At 44.0% G+C, this 24,197-nt stretch overlaps 2 protein-coding genes and 1 long non-coding RNA gene across 6 annotated transcripts in view; 1 reads left to right on the plus strand and 2 right to left on the minus strand.

Annotated features, from left to right (window-relative positions):
• LOC140846802 (uncharacterized) overlaps positions 1-19,659 on the minus strand; it is a 477,545-nt gene extending 457,886 nt beyond the window's left edge. For both annotated transcript variants that reach the window (XR_012126237.1, XR_012126235.1), the window contains exon 1: positions 19,451-19,659. This is a non-coding gene — a long non-coding RNA (uncharacterized lncRNA). The remainder of the gene's footprint in view (positions 1-19,450) is intronic.
• The window catches only part of LOC108396296 (histone H2B type 2-E-like), a 45,043-nt gene extending 22,272 nt beyond the window's left edge, over positions 1-22,771 (plus strand). The window contains exons 1-4 of one of the 3 annotated variants that reach the window (XR_012126205.1): positions 78-498; positions 2,976-3,028; positions 20,672-20,902; positions 21,303-22,771. Coding sequence is in view for 1 of the 3 variants with exons in the window: in XM_073224543.1 (XP_073080644.1) it covers positions 2,976-2,988 (13 nt within the window). In the remaining 2 variants the exon portion in view is untranslated. Of the gene's footprint in view, positions 1-77; positions 499-2,975; positions 3,029-20,671; positions 20,903-21,302 lie in introns of those variants that run through there. The other 2 variants (XR_012126204.1, XM_073224543.1) reach the window with 2 other exon arrangements.
• LOC140846799 (uncharacterized) lies at positions 13,401-19,454 on the minus strand. Its single transcript, XM_073224558.1, has 2 exons — positions 19,334-19,454; positions 13,401-17,951 (listed from the first exon to the last, which is right to left on the minus strand). The coding sequence occupies exon 2, from the start codon at positions 17,779-17,781 to the stop codon at positions 17,176-17,178; it is 606 nt and encodes a 201-aa protein (XP_073080659.1). The 5' UTR covers positions 17,782-17,951; positions 19,334-19,454; the 3' UTR covers positions 13,401-17,175.
• Positions 22,772-24,197: the final 1,426 nt, after the last annotated feature.

Consider the following 24,197-nt stretch of genomic DNA (forward strand, 5'->3'; position numbering starts at 1 on the left):
GCGCGCGCCCGCTCACTTCCCCACCCGCCCCTTCCGGGAGGAACCCAGCGGGCGGGCCTCGGCTACTGACAAGCGCCAGACCAATTATGCAACGGAGGAACGGAGAGACCTGCCTCTTACCCCTTGCAGCGGAAGCTGCAGCGGTATCTGAGTGGGCTGAGGACAACCGGGAGATTCTGGAAATTTGGTGCTTTACCCCAGACAGGCATCCAAGGTGTCATTGAAGTTGGAAGTCCCGCTTTTAACAGAATTTTGTTACTGTGGTGTTAGATGCTAAAGTGACGCTTTATAAAAATCTAGAAATCAGTAAGTTTACAGGCTTTAAGCACAACTAGCCCACAGAGCACCTGTGCAAGTTTTATAAAAGTGAGGAGACTCTCCAAGGGGTTAGGGAGTCAGCACTGGCCGTTTTCAGTTCATGTTCGCTTTCACTGCTGCAGACCCTCGGACAGGGCAAGACAGTCAACCAAACGCAGTGAATCCACCAGTTGAGAATCGGTAAGTAGGTTACCGATTACTGCTAATTGAACACCAAGTTTCTAAAGACGGCACATGCTAGTAGTGCACAGCTTTTGACTGAAATCGTGAGCGGCTCTGAAGAGCCTTTGGGTTTCTTAACGCTATTGCGGGCCCAAATTTACTTGGAGTTGGTGTACTTGGTGACGGCCTTGGTGCCCTCGGACACGGCGCGCTTGGCCAGCTCCCCGGACAGCAGAGAGCGCACGGCCGTCTGGATGTCCCTGGAGATGATGGTCGAGCGCTTATTGTAATGCGCCACGCGCGACGCCTCGACCATGATGCACTCGAAGATGTCGTTGACGAACGACTTCATGCCTACAATGATTGTTAGCGCACCTTGGTTATTTGTAGACAATGTTATGCAAATGAAGATTTCGTTTTACAACCGCTGATTCGTTCTTTGGTCTTAAGTATGCAAGCAAATGAATGATTGTAGATCTACTTTCCCATTGGTCATATGATGAAAACAATTTTCCAGCTATCGGGCCAGTTTCTTTAATCTGGTTAACCTATTTTTTACAAATTCTGATTAGTTTATAACAATTCGAATTAATTTTGAATACGAGAAGTCACTATGTTTTGAAATGCGAGGGGGGCAACCTATAACAAGTTAAGATTATTTTATAACAATTCAGTATACTTTGTTGATTAATTTTTAAAGCAGAAGTCGCTCTTTCCTGTTTTGAAATGCCGGATAGTTCCGTCTCCGATTTGCGAGGCCCGTGTACAGCTCTTGGAAAAGCTGCAACTTTACATTTGAGTCTAGATTCTAGACCAGTGAGAATGGAAGAACGAGAAGAAATAGGCTATCTGAGGTGATCCAGACAATTCCGAGGACGCTGTTTCTCACTGTGAATAGAATGCAGAAATACAGCGTGAAAATAAAAGGGAATAAAACTTAAGAGAGAAAGCAAAATAATATCACTTGAAGGGAGATGAGAAAGGAAGAATTTCTTAGCCAATAAGGCTGAGATAGGGACCGTGGGTGTAGTCAGTGGGGTGAGGGACTCTGGAAAAAGACCCCTACCAAAACTCCATATTAAACAATGTAGCAAAGACAGAGTCACATTAATTCTCTAAAGTGTCCAACTAGGAATATAAGCATTCTTCAGTGAAGATTAGTTAAAACTAAAAAGTCAGGAGTAACTTAGCCTGGAATGTTTGAACATCTTCCAGATAAAAAAATACCTCAGCATAGCCCATGTCTTGTTTGTGTTAATTAAATAAGGCTATTGTAAAATTTACTTCAGCCTGCTAAAAGTCCCAGTTTATCTTTAACTTTACCCAGATGCTGCTTTTCTTCCTCCAACCCCTAATCAAGTAATATATAACCTGGGCAATTAATATAGGAGGCAGGCCCAGCCGTAAACAACATAATAAAGGGGCAGGGAGGATTCCATCTTAAAGATAAGATTGCATTTTTACACCCATGAAGTTAAGAAGTAAGATTCTTAACTTAATATTTAACAAACAGACAATAACTCAGCTCACCTTGAAAGCAAGACAAGCAGCCTTGATTAATATACTCCCAAACCAAGAAACTGCTATTCGGAGAAAGAATCAAAGCAATAAATTTCTTATGTTACTCTACAAAATAATCCGGAAAACTGATAAGAAACTTAGTGTCTCTTCAAAAATAAACATTTAGAGACCATTTGGTGGATCTGCATCCCTAGCTCTTTTGTCTCTCAACTGCCTGTAAATCCCCTAGACAACGCACCACTGCGGACTCTCTTCTCCCCTCCTGGCTTGAGCCAGGAGCTCTATTCTCTCACTGTATGTCTAAATAAAAGCCCCTCCGTAGGTCTCCTATCTTGACTGTTTGTTGAGTTCATTCTTTGACTCTGCAAACAAGACCGCAGGCATCAAGGCTACAGTCCTTTGTATTGGAAAGGACTGATTCACACCCTGGTATCTGTTGGGGGGTGCATTGTTTATTTTCCTTGGTTTTTGTCCCTCTCCACAGCGGGAGGATCAGAAAGTTCGTCTAACTAGTGAAAATATATATTTAAAAAATCTAAAACAAGATCACGATGTTTGACAGCCTTGCTTTTAATTTATTATTATTATTTTTGGCTGAAACCGGCTTCTTAGCTAATTCTTCCATACCACCCTTCCTACAGAAGTCTGTCTTCACACTGTATTTGAATCTTTTTCTAACCACCGCTTTCTCACCCCCACACTTGGGCAAGGTAAATCCAAGCACAAAAAAATCCATGTGGCAGGCTAGCAACAAACAAGAGCGGGCTCCTGAATTTACTCTTACTTTTGTTTCACAAAATAGCTTGTTCTTCAGTGTGGAGGAGGAAATCTCCTTAAGACCTATTCAATTTATTTCTTCTTTATTCCCTGTTTAGCAATGTAGCAACGTTTAGAATAGCTAATGTGGTTTATATTTATTTATTTAATCCTAAAAATGCTACCTGATGAGTATTACTATTTTTTCCATTTTACAGAAAAGGAAACTAGAGAACCCGAAGCAAGACTTTTCCTGAAAATCCTACCTCATGTAAGTAGTGGAGCCAGGATAATGGTTTTGGCAATAGTATGGCTTGAGTCTTGGCCATTTACCAGAAGACTCTAGCTGTGCTGGTGGGCTGTTTTAGAAAAAGAAATAGCAATTTTTTATTTCTTCTAATTTTAAAAGCATGGAAAGTAGAGCATTTCCTTAATGACTAAAAGATGGTTAAAAATGAAAAAAAACCACTTAGATTCTATAATATACATGGTCAGTGGAGAAAGCAAAATAAGAGAGAAAATTAAAACTGGACTGAAGAAAAAGTGGCAAAGTAGGAGAAAACACACATACACACACACACACACACACACACACACACACACACACACGCACACACTAGAAGGACAGCAGAAGAATGGGATAAAAAGAAATTCACCTAAAAAACATGAGTTGGTATCTCAGAGAGCCACAAAATGTACATACAGATAGGAAACCACAGGTATACAGTGATACAATTTGTGACAAGAAGGGACAAGAAGAGAAAGGCTGATAAATTAGAATTATACCTATAAGATGTTCAACTAAGATAGAAGGAATGAGACCAATAATTGAATTTAATGAAGTAACACTGCTTGCTGTTCATGATTTTTAAATTCCTGATGAAGATTTAAAAATTCCTCCACTTCTTTATCTATTTAAAAATGGTGACATAACATATATAAAAAGAACAAGAACAAACACAGTAAAGCTAGAACTATCCAGTGAACATGAGATTCCTTATCTTGATTAAAGAGATTTTAAAATTACAGTAAAATATCTCATCTATAAAAAAGGGTTTATGCAACATAAACAAGAACTATAAAAAATTACCTGGTATTCAAAACCCAGATTAAGAACTATTATGTTATTAGTTATTTACTAGGTAGGCCCTATTATTCTCACTAATTCAATCTCTCCATGCCCCCACCCACACACACTCTCAGACAAAAACCAAACCATCCTCATTTTGTGTTAATGGTTCATTTTTCTTTATAGTTTCAACATTTAAGTACAGATTCATAAGCTGAACATTGTTTAATTTTATCTATTTTTATCATCACATCAATAGCATACTCTGTATATTTATGATTTTTTTCATTAAACTAATGTTTTTGAGATTCATTCATGTTGATATGTTACTCTACTACCATCATTTTACTGCTAAACAGTGACATTAGTTTACCTAAATTACATAGTAGATGCTTGTGTCTGTTTGAGATTCTTGAGCTCAGTACTTTTGTGAACTTTCTTGTAATGTTTCCTGGTATAAATGTGCACACATTTCTCTTGGATATATGTAAAAGGAACTTCGTGAAAAATTTATCTTCCACAGCAGTTGATTTATAGATCTTGTAGTGACAATCTACTTTCCTTGTGTTATAATTACTTGACCCTTTTTCAGACCAGAGATAGAGCCACTTTAAATTCGTCTTCAGAGGTGCCTGGTAGGCTGCCCTGCATTAGTAGCCACTTAGCATATGAATGAATGAATAATTGAACCAAAGGCAAAAAGTTAGTGATAATGAGAAATTCCTTTGAGGGAGTTGGTATATACCTGGTCTAACTGAGCTGGAGGTACTGATGGAAGGATATTGCCACATATTATAGGGAGAACGTTTCCTACAATTCCATCATAAATTTTAGGAACCCATAACAATTATAATGGTTTTCTCTGATACCCCCAGAGCTTGATAGGTATAGGAACCTAGGGCAGGCTGCCCCAAGATGTGCCACTGTGACACACAGATTTTTTTTTGGAAGTTTTTCTAAAAGGTAATTTTTATTCTTTCATGCTCATTTTTAAAAACATTTTTTATTTTATTTTGGTATCGTTAATGTACAATTACATGAACAACATTATGGTCGCTAGACTCCCCCTAATATCAAATCCCCCCCACATATCCCATTACAGTCACTGTCCATCAGCACAGGAAGACACTACAGAATCATTACCTGTCGTCTCTGCATACACTGCCTTTCTCTTGTCCCTACCACTTCCCGCTACATTATGTGTGCTAATAGTAATGCCCCTTTTTCCCCCTTATCCTTCCCTTCCCACCCATCCTCCCCAGTCCCTTTCCCTTTGGTAAATGTTAGTCCATTCTTGGGTTCTGTGAGTCTGCTGCTGTTTTGTTCCTTCAGTTTTGCTTTGTTATTATGCTCCACAGATGAGTGAAATAATTTGATACTTGTCTTTCTTTGCCTGGCTTATTTCACCTAGCATAATACCTCTAGCTCCATCCATGTTTTTTCAAATGGTAGGAGTTGTTTTCTTCTTATTGCTGAATAATACTCCATTGTGTATATGTACCACATCTTCTTTATCCATTCATCTACTGATGGACACTTAGGTTGCTTCCACCTCTTGGCTATTGTAAATAGTGCTGCGATAAACATATGGGTGCATATGTCTTTTTCAAACTGGGCTGCTGCCTTCTTAGGGTAAATTCCTAGGAGTGGAATTCCTGGGTCAAATGGTATGTCTATTTTGAGTTTTTTGAGGAACCTCCTTACTGCCTCCCACAATGATTGAACTAGTTTACATTCCCACCTGAAGTGTAGGAGGGTTCCCCTTTCCTATGCCAACCTTTGTTGTTGTTTTGTTTGTCTTTTCCATGTTGGCCATCCTAACTGGTGTGAGGTGATATGTCACTGTGGCTTTAATTTGCACTTTTCTGATGATTAGCGATGTGGAGCATCTTTTCATGTGCCTGTTGGGCATCTGAATTTCTTCTTTGGAGAAGTGTCTTTTCAGCTCCTCTGCCCATTTTTAAATTGGCTTATTTGCTTTTTGTTTGTTGAGGTGCATGAACTCTTTATATAAATTGGATGTCAACCCCTTACTGATAAGGGGGTTTGTCATTTATGAATATATTCATTTATGAATATGAAATGAAATTTATGAAATTCACTTATGAAATGAAATATGTCATTTATGAATATATTCTCCCATACTGTAGGATGTCTTTTTGTTCTACTGATGGTGTCCTTTGCTGTACGGAAGCTTTTTAGTTTGATATAGTCCCACTTGTTCATTTTTGCTTTTGTTTCCCTTGCCCAGGAGATATGTTAATGAAGAAGTTGCTCATGTTTATGTCCAAGAGATATTTGCCTATGTTTTTTTCTAAGAGTTTTTTGGTTTCATAACTTACATTCAGGTCTTTGATCCATTTTGAGTTTACTTTTGTGTATGGGATTAGACAATAATCCTGTTTCATTCTCTTACATGTAGCTGTCCAGTTTTGCCAACACCAGTTGTTGAAGAGGCTGTCATTTCCCCTTTGTATATCCATGCCTCCTTTATCATATATTAATTGACCATATATGCTTGGGTTTATATCTGGGCTCTCTAGTATCCACTGGTCTATGGGTCTGTTCTTGTGCCAGTACCAAATTGTCTTGATTATTGTGGCTTTGTAGTAGAGCTTGCAGTCAGGGAGCATAATTCCCCCTGCTTTATTCTTCCTTCTCGGACCTTTATTTAGGGTCTTTTGTCCTTCCATATGAATTTTAGAACTATTTGCTCTAATTCATTGAAGAATGCTGTGGGTATTTTGATAGGGATTGCATTGAATCTGTAGATTGCTTTAGGCAGGATGGCTATTTTGAAAATATGAATTCTTCCTAGCCAAGAGCATGGGATGAATTTCCATTTGTTAGCGTCCTCTTTAATTTCTCTTAAGAGTGTCTTGTAGTTTTCAGCATATAGGTCTTTCACTTCCTTGGTTAGGTTTATTCCTAAGTATTTTATTCTTTTTGATGCAGTTGTGAATAGAATTGTTTCCTTGATTTCACTTTCTGCTAGTTCGTCATTAATATATAGGAATGCAACAGATTTCTGTGTATATTAATTTTGTATCCTGCAACTTTGCTGAATTCAGATATTAGATCTAGTAGTTTTGGAATGGATTCTTCAGGGTTTTTTATGTACAATATCATGTCATCCATGCAGATTATTTTAAAGTTGAGAACAATCAAGGTCCAGAAGACTCAGAAAGAAACTTTTACTTTCCATCCCCAAATGAATAAAAAGAATTTAGATAAGGAACAACTCCAGAAGGAGAGGTATCACCATAGGTATATTGTAAGATAAACTAGGTGTGGTAGACTGGAGGAATGTAGTTAATTTTGTTAAAAAAATTTTCCCTCTGTGCTGTATTGTTTCTGTGTGTCCCCTTAAGTATTTTGTTTGTCAAATATTTGCTCTTTTTATATTCCTATGAATTGATTCTCTTTTCCTTTGAAGTCACAGACCCAGCCCATTCTCCTTAGTTCAGGATGACCTCATTATCCCTCTTTGAAAACCATGTCTATGGCTTCCCTGCATGTATGCAGTTAAGCTTTGTTTTTTTCCCTCCTCTTAATCTGTCTTGTGTCAATTTGATTGTTAAGATCAGCTAGGAGAACCTTGAGAAGCAGAGGAAATTTTTTCCTCCCCAACATTGGCATACTGCTCAGACTGATCTTTTTGTTATCTCCAGGCTAATTTTTCCACCCAAAACTAAAAAAACAAGATTCACTCTTTTCAGTTGTTTTTTTTTCTTTCACTGCCCTACTAAAATCTGTTTTGATCTTTTTTTTAATGGACAATCTAAATGTCTCCTGTCTTTATGTGGGTAAACTATTTTTGAGTAGGTAATTTAAAATTTCTTAGTAATCATGATGTAAGTGCTTCATTTCCCCAATTTAACAAATATTTTTTTAATCCCTGAGGAGCTGGAATAACAAATAGGAATGGTTCATGAATTAAAGTTTACAAACTAGAACTGTGACATCAAATATAATTCCCACTAGCCACATGTGGCTAGTAGTACTTGAAGTATTACTATAGCTAATGAATAAATAAATTTTTAATTCTATTTAATTTTGATGAATTAGCCAACAAGAAGCCAAAGTGTAGGATCTGAAAAATCAAAAGTTAGCATAAGTACAACCATCTTAAAGGCTTAAATACCACCCCCTAACCTAGAAGGAGGAAAATTATTAGAATCTTGAAAAACAAGTTAGTCAGCCAGTGTTAAATGTAGTGACCTTTAGTTAGCTGACCTCAAATCAGTTAATCATACACACCAAGCTTATCTTGCTAGAACCACCCTAAACATTCCGAAGGTAATCTTATCTAACCAGACCCCAGTATGTGGCCCCAGCCAAAGATTTATATGTCTATGAAAAAACACTGTATTGTGATTGTGGAAAATGTTGCCCCCTTTGAAAATGCTATAAAACCTTCTGGCTTTGTGTGCTCAGGGTCCTTGTTGAGACCCGCTGCATCGGGCTAACTTGGACCCCAGCTAGCTGGTTCCTGAATAAATTCCTCTTGCTTATTGCATCAAGAGACGCCTTTCGTGAGTGATTTGGGGTGGCATCCTCCTCTGGGAGAATCCAACATTTGGGGGCTCGTCCGGGATCGTGCGCTCACCCCGCTTCACTCCCGAAGTCGCTCTTGGAGGAAGAGGTAAGATTAGTGGCGCCTTGAGTTGTCTGTGTTCTGTCTTCTGTTTTTCAGTGAGACTGGTCAGAATTCTGAAAGGGGTACCCACTGTCTGGCAGTCGTCCCGATCCCGTAAAGGGGTCGAGACCGCGGTCGGTAGACGTACTTGGAGCACCGCAGGCTGCAACCCTGGGGGACGCCTCGGGGAGAGTGGAGGGCCAGGGACGCCTGGTGGCCTCTCATCTGTTTTTCGGGCAAGGTGAATCTGATGAGATAGGGTTGATTTTCGGGCGCCAAGAGTATCAACCCTCCGATTCCTTTCGGTTTCTGATTGAAAATCTGAGGAAAACAAGGAGCGGCCGCCGTGTGTCTAATCTGTGTGTGTCTCTGTTTTTTGTGTCTTTCACGTGCCTAATAATTGTTATACTGACAATGAGACAGACTCAGACAACCCCCTAGGTGTGTAAATGAATATATCTTTCTACCTCCGGATGGTATTAATGAAATTGATTTAAAGACAAGCGCTTGTGAAAATTGAGTGTTCTAAAACTTCCAGAAAACCTGATAAAAAAGTGTTAAGCATTAATGCTAATTTGAGTTTGCCTAAGGCGGGCATGTCTTGGTAGTTGTCGGCTGCCTGAGTTTACCTAGAGTCATTTGAGTCATGTTATCTGCTAAATCTTTTAAGAATAGAATGCTTAGAAGCTTGGCTTTGTCTAGTGTTCAGTGGGGGTCTCGTGAGTAGGCTCGCATAGTTGTTGCAGGTAGGTGAGCTGGATAAGTGTGGCAAGTGAACACCTTTTTAATTGTGTGTTGCAGTGTGTATGCCTACCTGCAGCCTGAGAATCTTTGTAGTAACTTAAAGCCTTAGAGTTTTGTTAAGTTGAGAAGATGTGCTCTGTGTTTGCTGGGAGATTGTGCTGTGAAGCTCATGGTTGCAGAAATTGTAGAATGTGTTCATAAGTTTGTCAGTCTAGGGAATGTTGGTTTGACAGTTTGCAGTGTCCTGCTTCTCAGTGTTCACTGGAGGTTGAAGTTTCTAATAGTTTTGAGTTCTGGTTAGAACTGCTTAAGGTGATGGAGAGGGCATTTCTCTATGCTGGAAGATGTATGTTTTGATGAGAGAAAGTGTAAAGAACGGAAATTCGTTTTGTTGAAAGTAAAAGAGAGTGATTGTTCTGAAGTGCAGCTATTTGTTTAAAGAGAGAGAACACTGAATGTAAAAAGAAAGTTGTAGAAGGCTTGTGGAAGAGTTAGTATAGTTATGCTATGTGAAATTGAAGCGAGTAAGTCTTGGTATTGAGTGCACAGCAAAATTAGAATCTCGTTTCCAGTTAAACAGTTTTCTTTAACTGTTAGTCTGCTCTTAATGTTGAAAGATCAAAGCAGTTTCTCATGCTTAAAGTCTCAGTGAGTTGCAATGAAATCGTAATGTTAAAGGGACTAAAAGCTAAAGTTTGTTAACAACTGTATAACCTTTATTTGCCTTTGAAATATTTTGTTATTGAAAATGATTGCATGGCCTGAGAAATTGAATTATTTATTCCATATATTTTTATAAGTGGAAAAATCTCTAACCAACAAATGATTAAAGTTGTTAGTGATTGTTTTCTTAATTTATCCTAAGCAGAATGGTAACAAAGCTTTTTTCAGCTGATTAAATGCACTTAGTTAACAAACCAAAATTTATTCTTAAAAATTAAACTGTAGAATCTGGACAAGATTATGTTTCTCCCAGAAAAACAGGTTTCACTGTAAAGGTTTAGATGGACAAACATGTGACCACTTTTGAGAAAAGTTGTAATAGATTTTTTTTAGAACCACCAGGTCTTCTTGTTTAATTTATATGCTGTGGATATGTTTGTATGTTTTAAAAAACATGGAGGACTCCATATTTTTTTAATGTAAATGATCTTATAAGCTGCTATGCAAATTCTATTAAAAAGCTCTATCTACTATTAAAGAGTAAAACATTCTTGAAGCTTTCAGGGAAGACCTGTAGACTTAAGCACTTTCTCTGCTTTTTTGTATCTGGTCTTAGACACTTATGCTGAGTTATGTTCTTATTATTTTCACTGTTTGTAAGCTATTGATTGTAAGCCAAAGGTCATCATTTCTCAGTCCCTAAATGAAGAAGTAAAATGCCTGATCTCTTTCATCTCAAAGCATATTTCTGGTCATATCTGAATATCTGTGTGAAAGAAAGAGACATTTAAATTTGAGATTCTGCTTAAACTTTTAAGTTGAATTTGACTATAGCCATATTCATTCTTTGTATGTATCTCTAACAGGTCGTTTGTATGCCTGGTGATATTACACTCTGCCTTGAGTTTAGACAGTGCTTTCAGCTAAATGTGAATTCTTATTGTAGCTTTTTTCCCCTCCTGAAGATGAAAGCAGAAGAATCTACCATCTGCTACCATTCTCTCAAGAATGATTAGTAACCTAGAATTATTTTGACTTTCTGTATATTGTCTTTAAAAATTGACAGCAGCAGTCTCCCCTGCTGCCCCAGCTTTTTAAGATATCTCGTTTACTGTGCTGAGTATATAGACAATAAATGTGTAATGATAGTTCTAAAAAAATTAAATGCAAAAAGGTGCTCTTACCTCTAGTTAACTCTGATATTTTCCAGATGGCCCCTGGAACATGTCAGAAGAATTTTTTCTCATTAGAGAAAGTATTTGACTAATTTGGCTTATTTATCTGATATTGTTAGGGTCCTGGCTTCCGAGGCTTCTCCAGAGAACAAACTACACAGGCATAGAGATGTAAATACAGGCAAAGTCTTTATTCAGCCTGCAAGCTGGGGTCGACAGCACCTCCCCTGACACGCAGGCCGAGTCCGAGCTGCCGACCCCCAGGCAACTTTAGGTATTGCTTATATAGGATTTTCACAGCGTCACACCGAAGCCCGCGCATTTCTACAACCAATAATTTTTAAACATATTCTATATTGTAATCTTTCAGGAAACACTCCAGCTGCTTGACCGCTTCAATTGTTATCTCTTGCTTACCCAAGCATGTCTATGTGACTTATCAAGGATCACGCCCCCAGGCTGTTGCCCACCTCTAGTTATCTAACTTAAAGCAGGCGCATTTCTAAGCTTAGCCTCGGGTTGTTTATTCAAAACTGGATGGCCCATGCTGAGAACAAAGCACACAGGCAGTTAGGTTAAATGATGTTATTAGTCCTCTTTCCTGACTCTTGATGCCCCCTGCCCTCCTTTACATCTCCCCCCTTTTCTTGATCAGACTAAGGAATCTTCCGCAGCGGTGTCTAGGGCCTGATATTTTTGGCGAAGGACTAGGAGATGGACGGTGTCAAACTTCTCTTGCACAAACTTAAGCAGCTTATTTATTATACACGGGCCGATGGTACGCAAAAGTAGCAGGATGACCAGTGGCCCTGCAACGGCCGAGAGGAGGGTAGCAAACCATGGCTTGTGCTTAAACCAAGATTCAAACCAGCCTTCGCTGCTGCTGCTTTCATATTCTTTACGCCACCTGTCAAGTTCTTTTTTCAGTTTGGCTAAGGAATCTCTAACTGCACCTGTCTTATTTACATAGAAACAGCATTCTTCTTTTAGGGCTGCGCATAGCCCACCTTCTTTTAAGAGCAAGAGGTCCAGGCCTCTTCGGTTCTGTAGGACCACCTCTGCCAAGGAGGTGAGGGATTGCTCCAGGTTTGATACTGACTGTCGGAGCTGTTCTAGGTCCCTGTCGACTGCCATCCTCAGGGTTGTGAGCCCTTTTTCCCGTGTCACGAGGGCTGCAACCCCAGTGCCTGCCCTTGCTATCCCTAGAGAGACGAGGATCCCAATGGTCAGGGCAGTAACAGCCTCCCTCTTGCTCTGGTGGGGATTCGGCCTTTCTTCCCAATAAGGAGAGAGTCATGAGAACGATATATTAGGCGAGGTATAATGGCCACCAGCACACAAAACTCATTATTAGTATTGAACACAGAGGTGGATAGGGCCGGGGTGAGGCCTGTCTTTGAACAGAGCCACCAACTCGAGGAGGGTATAATCTACTTTTCTTGCTCTCACGGGGTGCTATAATAGGAGGAGCATAACTGGCTCTGGGCTGTCGGGACTGTGCTTACACATGTACTAGCAATAGAGACTTGAGCGATTGTAAGTCTCCATGGTCTCCCATCCCAGTAGGTGGGATGGGAGTTGCTGATAGTGTAGGAGCCATTTATCTAGATTGCCTCGTAGAAGGGGGGTGAACCTGGGTAGCATAGCCAACAGGGATCAGTGAGGGAGGAAGTGGTGTGGTTAAGAGTCTCTACTACTGCCTGCACCATTTCTCACATGGGATTACTTAACCCGGAGGGTGTGTGCTGGGCCCATAACCCAGAGATCGATGGACCCAGTCCTCTCGTGGGTTCTGGAGCAAGCATCTTGGTCGGCATTTTCTCATCTTTTTTGCTCAGGCCCTTATCTTGGATTGAAGGTTTCTGGGGGTTTATAACCAGGTTGGGACCTATGGCGGCGGTGGGAGCTAACGCGGTTAATTTAATGGTGAGGGTTGAGCCTTCTTCCTCATGTCCCCAAGATTTACAGTACTTTATCCCCCATGTTAGCCCTCTTATCCAACGTGATACCTCAGTCTTTTTGCCCATCTCAGTGAATTGAATTCATACCCAATCCCGGTCCCCGTCACAAGCCCTGTCCCTTTGCACGTGACGTGGGAGGCCCTGGTTGACATAAGAAAATTTGACAGCATCCCCTTTTGTAACCGGCCAATTCTGACTCCCATCATTCGAGGTTACACAGGTCAATTTGGCACACTAGAAGGGCCCCCACCCACATGATTCTCCTTTACCTGCTTTTGGGCAGGCATAAAATCCCTGAGCCTGGGTGCCAGCTGAAGGGGTGATTCTCCAAAGGGTCTGGTAACCTTGGTTGATCCGTCGAAGGCAGAAAAACAGGTCAGGCTACCAGGTTCCAAGTGGCACACTGTGTTCTGTGGTACTGATGACTTCTCCAGTTGCGCCGTTGACCAGCACCCAGGTCAGGCCCCATGGCGGGGGTGGGGGGGGGCTGGTCACAGATGTGGTTCCCTTTAAGGTCCATACTAAGGCACTTATCAGCAGGATCTCCTTCATCTTCAGCTTAGGTGTAGTTTCAGGGGATTCGCAGGATGCTGCTGCACTTTCCACTCCTCCTTGCGGGCTCCTGGATCCTGATGAGGCAGGATCTTCCGAACGTGGGTGTGGTGCACTCAAGGAGCGATACCGTCAACCTTGAGAGCAGTGGGGGTGGTAAACAATACAACGTAAGGTCCTTTCCACCTGGGCTCAAGAGTCTTCACTTGGTGTCTCTTGACCCACACCATATCCCTTGGGACTATGCCATGTTCCGGGCTCGGAATTTTCCCGCCCTCGTAATACGCTCTGATCAGGGGCCAGATTTCCTGCTGCACTTTAGCAAGAGCTTGCAACACCTTCAGGTAGTCAGGGGACAGGTCCTCTACACCGGGAAGCTGCACTCGCCGGATTATGGGTGGAGGAGCCCCGTACATTATCTCAAATGGAGTTAAACTATGTACATAGGGGGAGTTCCGAGCACGGAAGATGGCTAAGGGAAGGAGGGTCACCCAGTCTCCGCCAGTCTCCAATACCAATTTAGAAAGGGTCTCCTTCAGGGTCCGATTCATTCTTTCTACCTGCCCAGAGCTTTGTGGGTTATAAGCACAATGTAACTTCTAATCTACTCTCAAAGCTAGGGCTAGTCCTTGCAGGACTTTGCTAACGAAAGCCGGGCCGTTATCGGAACCTATTGCTTCCGGGACCCTATATCTGGGGATGATTTCCTCAATTAATTTTTTTGCTACTACCTGGCTAGTCTCATGCTTGGTTGGAAAGGCCTCCACTCACCCAGAGAAAGTATCTACCATAACCAGCAAATACCTGTATCCATACTTCCCTGGTTTTATTTCGGTGAAGTCTATTTCCCAACTCCTCCCTGGAGCCCTCCCCCTTTCCCGGGTACCTGCTGGGTGCAGCCCTCTTGGGCCTGGTCTTAGCCTTGCACAGCTACTGCATTCATTCGTGATCTGACGAGCTGCCTCATTCTGGTGGGGAAACACCAACTGCGCAGACTGGAAAAGGCTGAGCAGCTTTTTCCAGCCTAGATGGGTGGACTTGTGCAGATTAGCAAGCATGTACTGCCCCAATGCTTCAGGCAGGATCAACCTACTTTCTTGGTCCCTACTCTAGTTTCCCTCCCTAAGCACTTTCCCCGAGACTTGTTTCTTAATCCACTCAAGATCTTGGGGGGAATACTCAGGTTTGGGTGGCAAGGCGGGCACTTCAGGTATGGGTATTTCAAGGGCTGCAAGTACAAGGGAGTCCGAGAGGGCTGCCCTTTTAGCTTCTGCATCAGCATGGCTGTTGCCGACGGCCTCAGGTGTCTTCTTTGATTGGTGGCCCGGTACATGTATAACTGCTACTGCTTTGGGTTTTTCGACAGCAGCTAGTAGTCTTTGGACTTCTTGCAGATGCCTCAGTCCCTTCCCTTCCACGGAACGGAATCTTCTTTCTCGGTAGATGGCACCGTGGACATGGACAGTGCCAAAGGCATATCTGCTATCTGTGTAAATGTTAGCCCGCTTGCCTTCTGCTCTTTCTAGGGCCTCAGCGAGAGCAATAAGTTCCGCCTTCTGTGCTGAGGTGCCAAGGGGCAGAGCTGCGCTCCAGACAACTTCCCCGTCGTGGGTTACTACTGCTGCCCCTGCTCTCCTGACCCCCTCCTGCACAAAGCTGCTCTCATCCGTATACCAATTTAGCTCACAGTTCAGTAACGGGGTGTCTTTCAGGTCTGCTCGCACCTGGATAATTTCGGAAAGGATATCTCTACAGTCATGGATGGGGGTCATCAGATCTGGGTCCGGCAGAAGGGTGGCAGGATTTAGGGTTACCGGGTCAGAGAAGGCGATTCGGGGAGAATCTAGTAGGAGCCCTTGATAGTGGGTGAGTCTTGCGTTCGTCATCCATTTTCCCGGAGGATGCTTGAGGATCCCCTTCACAGTATGCGGGGCTGTTATTCTCAGATTTTGGCCAAAACTCAGCTTGTCTGCCTCTTTTACCAGTAGAACGATGGCTGCTAGGATACGCAGACAAGGTGGCCACCCGGAGGCCACTGGGTCTAGCTGCTTGGACAAATAAGCCACAGGTCTCTTCCACGGGCCCAGCTGCTGAGCCAGAACTCCTTTAGCTACTCCCTTCTTTTCATCTACAAACAGGATAAAGGGTTTTTCTGGGTCTGGCAGAGATAGGGCGGGGGCCCGGAGGAGAGCTGCTTTTAATCTGTCAAACGCCTCTTGTTGTTCCTGTGTCCATTGCCAGCCCGGCCCTTTTTTGGTTGCTTCATATAGCGGTCGGGCTATTTCTGCATACCCTGGAATCCAGAGCCTGCAAAACCCGGCTGAGCCAAGAAATTCTCTCACTCCCCGGGGTGAGGAAGGGACGGGGATAGCCAGGACAGTTTGCTTCATGGCCTGCGTTAGCCACCTGGCCCCATTAGATATTTTGTACCCCAAGTAGACTACTGACCTCTGGCAGATGTGGGCTTTCTTGGCGCTGGCCCGATATCCCAGTTCGCCTAGTTCAGCCAGCAAGTTCCCCGTGGCTTCTTCGCACTTTTTACCGGTTTCTGTGGCCAGCAACAGGTCATCTACATACTGCAACAACGTCACGTGGGGGTGGCTCCTGTGAAAGGGCTCCAAGTCCTGGCTTAGGGCTTCATCGAATAAGGTGGGAGAGTTCTTGAAGCCCTGAGGCAGTCTAGTCCAGGTAAGCTGCCCTTTTCTTCCTCCCCCTGGCTCTTGCCACTCAAAGGCAAACAAAGGCTGACTAACTTCAGAGAGCGGAATACTAGAGAAGGCATCTTTCAGGTCCAGCGTAGTATACCACACATGCGTGGGTGGCAGGTGGCTGAGTAAGGTGTAAGGGTTAGGCACTGTAGGATGGATGTCTTCCACCCTCTCATTGACTTTCCGCAAAGTCTTGCACTGGCCTAAAATCTTTACTGCCAGGCTTCCTCACTGGAAGCAGAGGCGTATTCCATGCAGATTGGCAGGTCTTAAGGATTCCTGTCTCTAACAGTCTATGGATATGGGGTGCTATCCCTTTCCTAGCCTCTTCTGGCATTGGATATTGCCGGACCCGGATGGGTAGAGCTGCAGCTTTGAGTTGAACAACGACCGGGGATAGGTGTTTGGCGAGACCAATTCCTCCGGTCTCGGCCCATGCAGAAGGAAACTTCTGTACTCAAGAGTCCATCTCTCCCTGGCCCCTCTTTTCTTGATCCGCCTGAAACAGACGATGTTCGTCGGCCAGGGACAGAGTTAGCACATGCACCGGTTGTAGGGGCTGCCCTTCTTTGTCCATGATTTTTATCCCTTCGGGTTCAAAATGAATGCGAGCCCCGACCTTGGTTAATAAATCTCTGCCCAGCAACGGTGTGGGGCTCTCGGGTACGACCAGGAATGAATGAGAGACCTGATGGCTTCCTAGGTCCACTTTTCTGTTAGTAGTCCAGGCACATATCCTGGACCCTGTCGCTCCCTGGACTATACTTGTGCGTCCTAGGTTTAGGGGGCCGTGGGCCTGGTTGAGAACTAAATACTGTGCCCCAGTATCTACCATAAACCCAATGGGAGTCCCCTCCACGCACAGGGTTACCCAGGACTTGGGGAGGGGTGCCGAGCCCCGTCCCCATCAATCTTCCTCTCCTAGGTTCAGGGTCTTAACAGGGTTCCCTCTCCCTTGTTCCCTCCTTTGGGGGCACTCCCTCTTCCAATGTCCATATCTCTTACACAGGACGCACTGATCTTGTCCTAGTCGGGATTGACAGGGTCCTGTTCCTCGAGGTGGCCTAGGGCCCTCCTTCACCCCGGCCAGGAATATCCTGGCCATCTCCTCCCTCTGCTTCTTGTTCTCCCTTTTCTGAAATTCTCTGTCTTCCTTCCTATTTTTCTCCTGCATTACCCATTTCTCTTTCCTCAGCCTTTCTTCTCTATCTTCCGGAGTTTCTCTAGCATTGAAGACTTTCTCCGCCTGCTGCAGCAGTTCCCTAATAGAGATCTCGCCTAGGTCCTCCCGCTTGTGGAGTTTTCTCCGGATATCGGGGGCTGCCTGGTTGATAAATGAGAGGACTACAGCTGACCTATGTTTCTCTGCTTCTGGGTTTATGGGGGTGTACTGCCAGTAAGCATCAAACAGCCTTTCCAGATACGCGGCTGGGCTTTCTATTTCCCCCTGAACAATAGTTTTTACCTTAGCCAAGTTAGTGGGCCATCTGGCGGCCGCCCAGAGATCGGCCATCAGAGTCTGGCGGTAGACCCGGAGACGCTCCCTACCTTCTGCAGTTCCGAAGTCCCAATCTGGGCGCGTAAGTGGGAATGCCTCGTCGATGATGGGCTGGAGGGTAGTGGGTCTTCCATTTTCTCCGAGGACATTTTTCTTGGCTTCATTGAGGATACGCTCTCGTTCTTCTGTTGTGAAGAGAGTGCGGAGTAATTGCTGGCAGTCGTCCCATGTGGGACGATGGGTAAACATAATGGACTCCACTAAACCTATAAGACACTTGGGGTCGTCTGAGAAGGGAGGATTCTGAGTCCTCTAATTATAAAGGTCACTAGATGAAAAGGGCCAATATTGATATTGCTGAGCAATGCCGGTACCGATGGCATGCACAGGCAGAACCGGCACTGCTCCTTCTGAGGTGGAGGAGGGAGCCTCCCCTTCTTGTTCCTTGGCCCCTGGAGACCTTAGCTGCATTCCTCCAGTTCTACCTGGCGCCCAGCGTGGGGCCAGGGCGGGGGAGTGTGAGGAAGCTCTTTCCAGCCTCCCGCCTCCCTCTGCTGAAGAGTCTGAGGAAGCTGCAGCCGCCTGGTTCCCGCTGGGTTCCCTAGCCGCATTTACTATTCCCCCGGCCGCTTCATCCCTCTCCTCTGCATATGGGGGTGGCTGCTCAATCGGCGGGAGGGGATAAAGAGGAGAACTGTCGGGGAGGACAGGCGGCGCACTTGGGCGCACAGGATTTCTGGCCCTGCAATCAGAGGGCTTTGATTTTTCCTGGGCAACTAGGACGGAGGTCTTTTGTGGGTCAGTATGAGGTTTCTCCACCAAAAAGGGCTCCAACCAGGAAGGGGGATTCTCAGCCAAATTTTCCCAAACAAGAATATAGGGAAGTTGGTCAGGGTGGCCCTCAGGACCTGGCCTGGAGATAATGGCTTTGATCTTGCCAATAAGGTCTAAAGAAAGAGACCCCTGGGCCAGCCAGCCTACTCCGAAGGAAGGCCACTCGACTGAGCAAAAGGTGTCGAGCTTACCTTTCTTGATGCCAAGGCTCATACTTAAGGCCTGTTCCTTGACCTTGGGGAAATGGGAGAGGATCAGACTCTTAGGAGTAGCCTGAGTCTGACCCATGGTGAGAAAGAAGAAGGAAAAAGAATATGAGGGAGACAAAGGCGAAGGATGAAGATGCCACTTCAAACAAAATGACTGTTGTATGTGCTTGTGAGCGAGTGCCTGTCGTTGCACAGTTTTTCTTCCATGGGGGACGCGAATTTATCTGGGATTCGCGGCTGTGACCCCCTTATCCTGTCACGGGAGTCTTCTAGCGGCGGGCGCCCTAATGGCTCTTAATTGCCCGACCCGTGCCCGCGGGGAATGATGTAGTGGCAGAAAGGAGGAACGGAGAGAGCAGGAGAACCTTAGAACAAGGAAACTTAAAATGAGAAGTGCAAAAAGAAATATAAACCAAAACCAAAACACAGTAAAACAATCAATGATGACACCAAACACACACACCACATCTGATCGCACTCGTTCGGACCGGTCCTTCTCCCACTCTGGTGCGCACCACACTCACCACTTTCAGGGTCCTCAAAAACTCTTGTAATTCTCCCGAAGGGCGTCCACTTGGACTGCCGCAGGGTGACGAGCTCGATCTTTTCCTCCTCGGGCGCCAGTTTTCTGCCAATCGGACTTGCCTTCCTAAGGCCGAGTCACTCGGACCTTAGGGCCAGGATTGGTTACCTGGGCTTCACCCAGGGTCGCTAACCTGGGGGCCGGGACTACCAACCCGGACTTCCTCACTTGGGACCACTAACCCGAGACCATACACGGGATGGCGACTCCCGCTTTATAATGGATTTATGCAGACACGAGGGGGCAACACTCGAATTACACTGCCCCGTCCGGACAATTAGACCTTGCCTCCAGCTGTCCTTTGTTCTCAGGGAAGCCGCTCGGATCCCGGACGAGCCCCCAAATGTTAGGGTCCTGGCTTCCGAGGCTTCTCCAGAGAACAAACTACACAGGCATAGAGATGTAAATACAGGCAAAGTCTTTATTCAGCCAGCAAGCTGGGGTCGACAGCACCTCCCCTGACACGCAGGCCGAGTCCGAGCTGCCGACCCCCAGGCAACTTTAGGTATTGCTTATATAGGATTTTCACAGTGTCACACCGAAGCCCGCGCATTTCTACAACCAATAATTTTTAAACACATTCTATATTGTAATCTTTCAGGAAACACTCCAGCTGCTTGACCGCTTCAATTGTTATCTCTTGCTTACCCAAGCATGTCTATGTGACTTATCAAGGATCACGCCCCCAGGCTGTTGCCCACCTCTAGTTATCTAACTTAAAGCAGGCGCATTTCTAAGCTTAGCCTCGGGTTGTTTATTCAAAACTGGATGGCCCATCCTGAGAACAAAGCACACAGGCAGTTAAGTTAAATGATGTTATTAGTCCTCTTTCCTGACTCTTGATGCCCCCTGCCCTCCTTTACAATATATATATATATATATTTATTTACCAGGAAAGCACTGTCAAAGAGAATGATGCTAAACTTTGTTACTGAATGTTTTGTATTACAGAATGTCAACTGTCTTACAGTAAGCTCTCATCAGATCTTTAACCATTGTCATTTGTAAGTCTTTTGTCATTTATAGTCAGTTTTATTATTCCGAAACTAGTAAAGAACTAGATTTGAGCAGAACAGGTATTAGTTACATAAGTTTACATAAACTAAAGAAAATGCTTTTGTGTCTTTTTGTTTCAAATGTTGCTGATAAAGTGTTTTAACCTTGTTCTCTTAAACTGACAACAGTTTAGTAAATGACTCAGAATTGAAACATCCTTCTCTCTACCTGATCCCTCCAGAGTTTAAAAACTTTCAGTGACTGTTTTTGTATTCCATGGCAGTATGTTTATTTGCACGAGTTCAATAAGAATCTGCTTTCCTTGTGAGAAGACTACTTAAGAACACTGGTTATACTGCCAGGGCTTTGACTGGAATGTCATACCTGAGAGACATGTGCATGGACTCAGATATGAACAACTTTAAAGAACTAAGATTGACTTTATAAAGCCACCAAAGCCCTTAGAAGAACTGGCCTGGTACCTTGCCTACAGAGTTCCCAGCAACCTTACCAGGTGAGTAAAGAAGGTCACTTCCTGGCAGGTGCAGAGACCTCGAGAAGAGAGAAATTCATCCAAATCTACAGGTACTGCAGGCAAAGCCTGATGGCAAGTCTGGCTTGGCTGTCTGGCCTCAAGAGGAGGCCTTTAAAAGTTCAATCTGAAATTCCTTACAAAAAGTTCCAGCAAAGCATATTTAAAAGAGCCTGTGTAATCAATTGCTCTTTTTGCTGCACCTGTGCAAATAATCAAGCCAGCTGTTAATTATTTTCTTAACCTAGTTACTTCTAGTAAAAATGAGAGTGATTTTAGAGAGAAGTATTGTTTCAATAATGCAGCCTCCTTCCAGAATAAAAAATCCAACTCCAGATGTTGCTACATAACCTAATAACATAATTTGTTTTATCTTGCCTAGAAGCCACAAAACTGCAAATAGTAATAGAAATGAAACCCAGAATAGAAGCGCCAGCCTTCTGAGGCCCTCTCAACTGACCAGTGATGGAGACCTAGCTGCACCCTTTACTGCGCCCCCTTCTCAGCACGAAGCGGCCAGAGTGGTCATCGCCCCTTTTCCCTAGCAGCAGCTAGAGTCTCTATCTGTAGAAGAAAGAATGAGACCATACCCATAGCCTTCCCTGGTAAAAACAGGTATTTAATCCCTCCTCTCGAAGGATGGTGGGCTTGTAACACTGGAGTGACCCCATGTGTCTCTACTTCTGCCTTCAACTCCTCCTGTGATTTCTGTATCATGGTTCAGCTGGTGCCCAGGTTGATGTATCATGATGATCTCTCATTCGTAGCTGAATTTGAACCTAGGCATAGATATAAGAGAGAGCTGGTCTCGCTGACCTTAGCCGTGTTGTTAGGGATAGGAGTCGCAGCCGGAGTGGGAACGGGGGCAGCCACTATTGTCCAAGGGAACCAACATTATGAAGGACTAAGGACAGCTATTGATGAAGACTTAAAGACCATAGAGCAATCCATTACAAAACTTGAAGAATCTCTGACTTCCCTCTCTGAGGTAGTCTTGCAGAATAGATGAGGGCTGGATCTGCTGTTCCTAAAAGAAGGAGGACTGTGTGCAGCTTTAAAAGAAGAATGCTGCTTTTATGCAGATCATTCTGGAATAGTAAGAGATTCAATGTCAAAGCTTAGGGAAAGGCTAGACCAGAGAAAGAAAGAATGGGAAGCCAGCCAAGGGCTATTTGAATCTTGGTTCACTAGATCCCCGTGGTTTACAACCCTGATATCCACTCTGGCTGGGCCCTTACTCATCCTTGTGTTGCTCCTCACTTTAGGACCCTGCATATTAAATCGGCTGATAACTTTTGTTAGAGAAAGAGTGAGTGCTGTTCATGTACTGATGTTGAGGCAACAATATCATTCACTCACCCCACAAGAAGATACAAACATTCCATGATTGGAATTCCCCTAAAGAGAAGTGGGGAAATGTAGGATCTGAAAAATCAAAAGTTAGCATAAGTACAGCCATCTTAAAGGCTTAAATACCACCCCCTAACCTAGAAGGAGGAAAATTATTAGAATCTTGAAAAACAAGTTAGTCAGCCAGTGTTAAATGTAGTGACCTTTAGTTAGCTGACCTCAAATCAGTTAATCATACACACCAAGCTTATCTTGCTAGAACCACCCTAAACATTCCGAAGGTAATCTTATCTAACCAGACCCCAGGATGTGGCCCCAGCCAAAGATTTATATGTCTATGAAAAAACACTGTATTGTGATTGTGGAAAATGTTGCCCTCTTTGAAAATGCTATAAAACCTTCTGGCTTTGTGTGCTCAGGGTCCTTGTTGAGACCCGCTGTGTCGGGCTAACTTGGACCCCAGCTAGCTGGTTCCTGAATAAATTCCTCTTGCTTATTGCATCAAGAGACGCCTTTCGTGAGTGATTTGGGGCGGCGTCCTCCTCTGGGAGAATCCAACAAAAGGGTAAACTTGGCGGTAAAATGCAGAGGTCAAACTTCTAGAACACAAAGCAGGGGTAGAAGGCTGTGGGTAAAATGACAGCATTTCCAGGATCTCTTGCCTGACTTTAGTGCACCTCTGTAATTCCGGGGAAAGGAAATCCCAGGGCAAAATACCGCTAAAAACAGAAATCAGTAAAAGGTAGAAATAAAGTTTAAAATCTGTTTATTGCTCACAAGCTGCAGTCTGGGGCCTTCTTTCTTTCCTGCTCCAGCAGAAGCAAACTGGCCCTCCCCTCACCTCTTGGGTACAGATAAGCCCTCATTGCCAGGTAATTACCCATTGCTATGGAAATGAACTTCTCTCTACCCCTGGGGAATGATGCAAATGCACTAAAGTCATATTTCTTTCCACCTCTGAATGCCTGTTGATATGCAGATGATTAAACCCAGGCAAGATATTATGGAAATACTGCAATTTTACCAACAGGCCACTCCTCAAGAAATCTCGCCTTACAATTTACTCGTACCCCCTCTTCCAACCAATCTAATAACATACAATAGCAGCAGCAATAAAATCTTGATAATCCTCAAACCAGAGGATTCAGCCTATGCAGATTAAGTAAATGTACTTTAGAGCACAAGCTCTCGCTAAGCACAAAATGTTTCTACACTTGTTTACTCATTCCTAACAAATATGCTAGATTGCTCACAAAACTTTTACCAAACATTAGACAAAGTCAAGCTTCTCTTTGAGCATTTTTTTCCTAACAACAGCAACACAATCACGATAAATTCTCAAACCACAGGATTCAGCTAGGTTCACAATCCCATGCAGATTAAGGTCAAAACTTGTCTATTCCAGCTATCGTGCAACAGCTGCAGCCAGGGCACATCCAGGACACAAGGACTGTAGAAGCAAATAACCTTAGTTTTGGGGGGCAACTTTGCTGTTATTCGGGAATACACAGGAGGCAGCTTCCAGGCCTTTTCCCCAATGCCAGAAAAGCCAGCTATCACCGGTCCATGTGTCAAAATGTCCAGGGCCATGTGCACTTTACTCCTAATTGCACCCGTCCTTGCAATGCATGTCCAATAAAGTGGGGGCCTTGATCACTCTCAATCACCAGCGACCAGCCATAGGGTACAAAGAGATGCTCTAGGCCCCTCTTGGTGGTATGATGATATGCACAACATGCAGGGGACTCCTTTGGGGCTCGGCTCACTTCTTCAAAGGTCAATGGCAAGCCCCACCAATGGGCTACAGCCCACATTGTCTTTTGCCCCATGTGCAACAAGTGCTGATGTAGCCATTGGGCCACATCAGAGGCAGGCTTTCCTTCTAGGCAGTGCACCTGGGCCAATGTATCTGCTTCATCATTCCCTG

This window comes from Manis javanica, chromosome 16, assembly GCF_040802235.1.
Source record: "Manis javanica isolate MJ-LG chromosome 16, MJ_LKY, whole genome shotgun sequence".
Taxonomy (NCBI): domain Eukaryota; kingdom Metazoa; phylum Chordata; class Mammalia; order Pholidota; family Manidae; genus Manis; species Manis javanica.

Bases quoted from the DNA above. Each gene is read 5' to 3' on its own strand.
- LOC140846799 (XM_073224558.1), bottom strand. From the start codon at position 17,781: ATGGCCGATCTCTGGGCGGCCGCCAGATGGCCCACTAACTTGGCTAAG.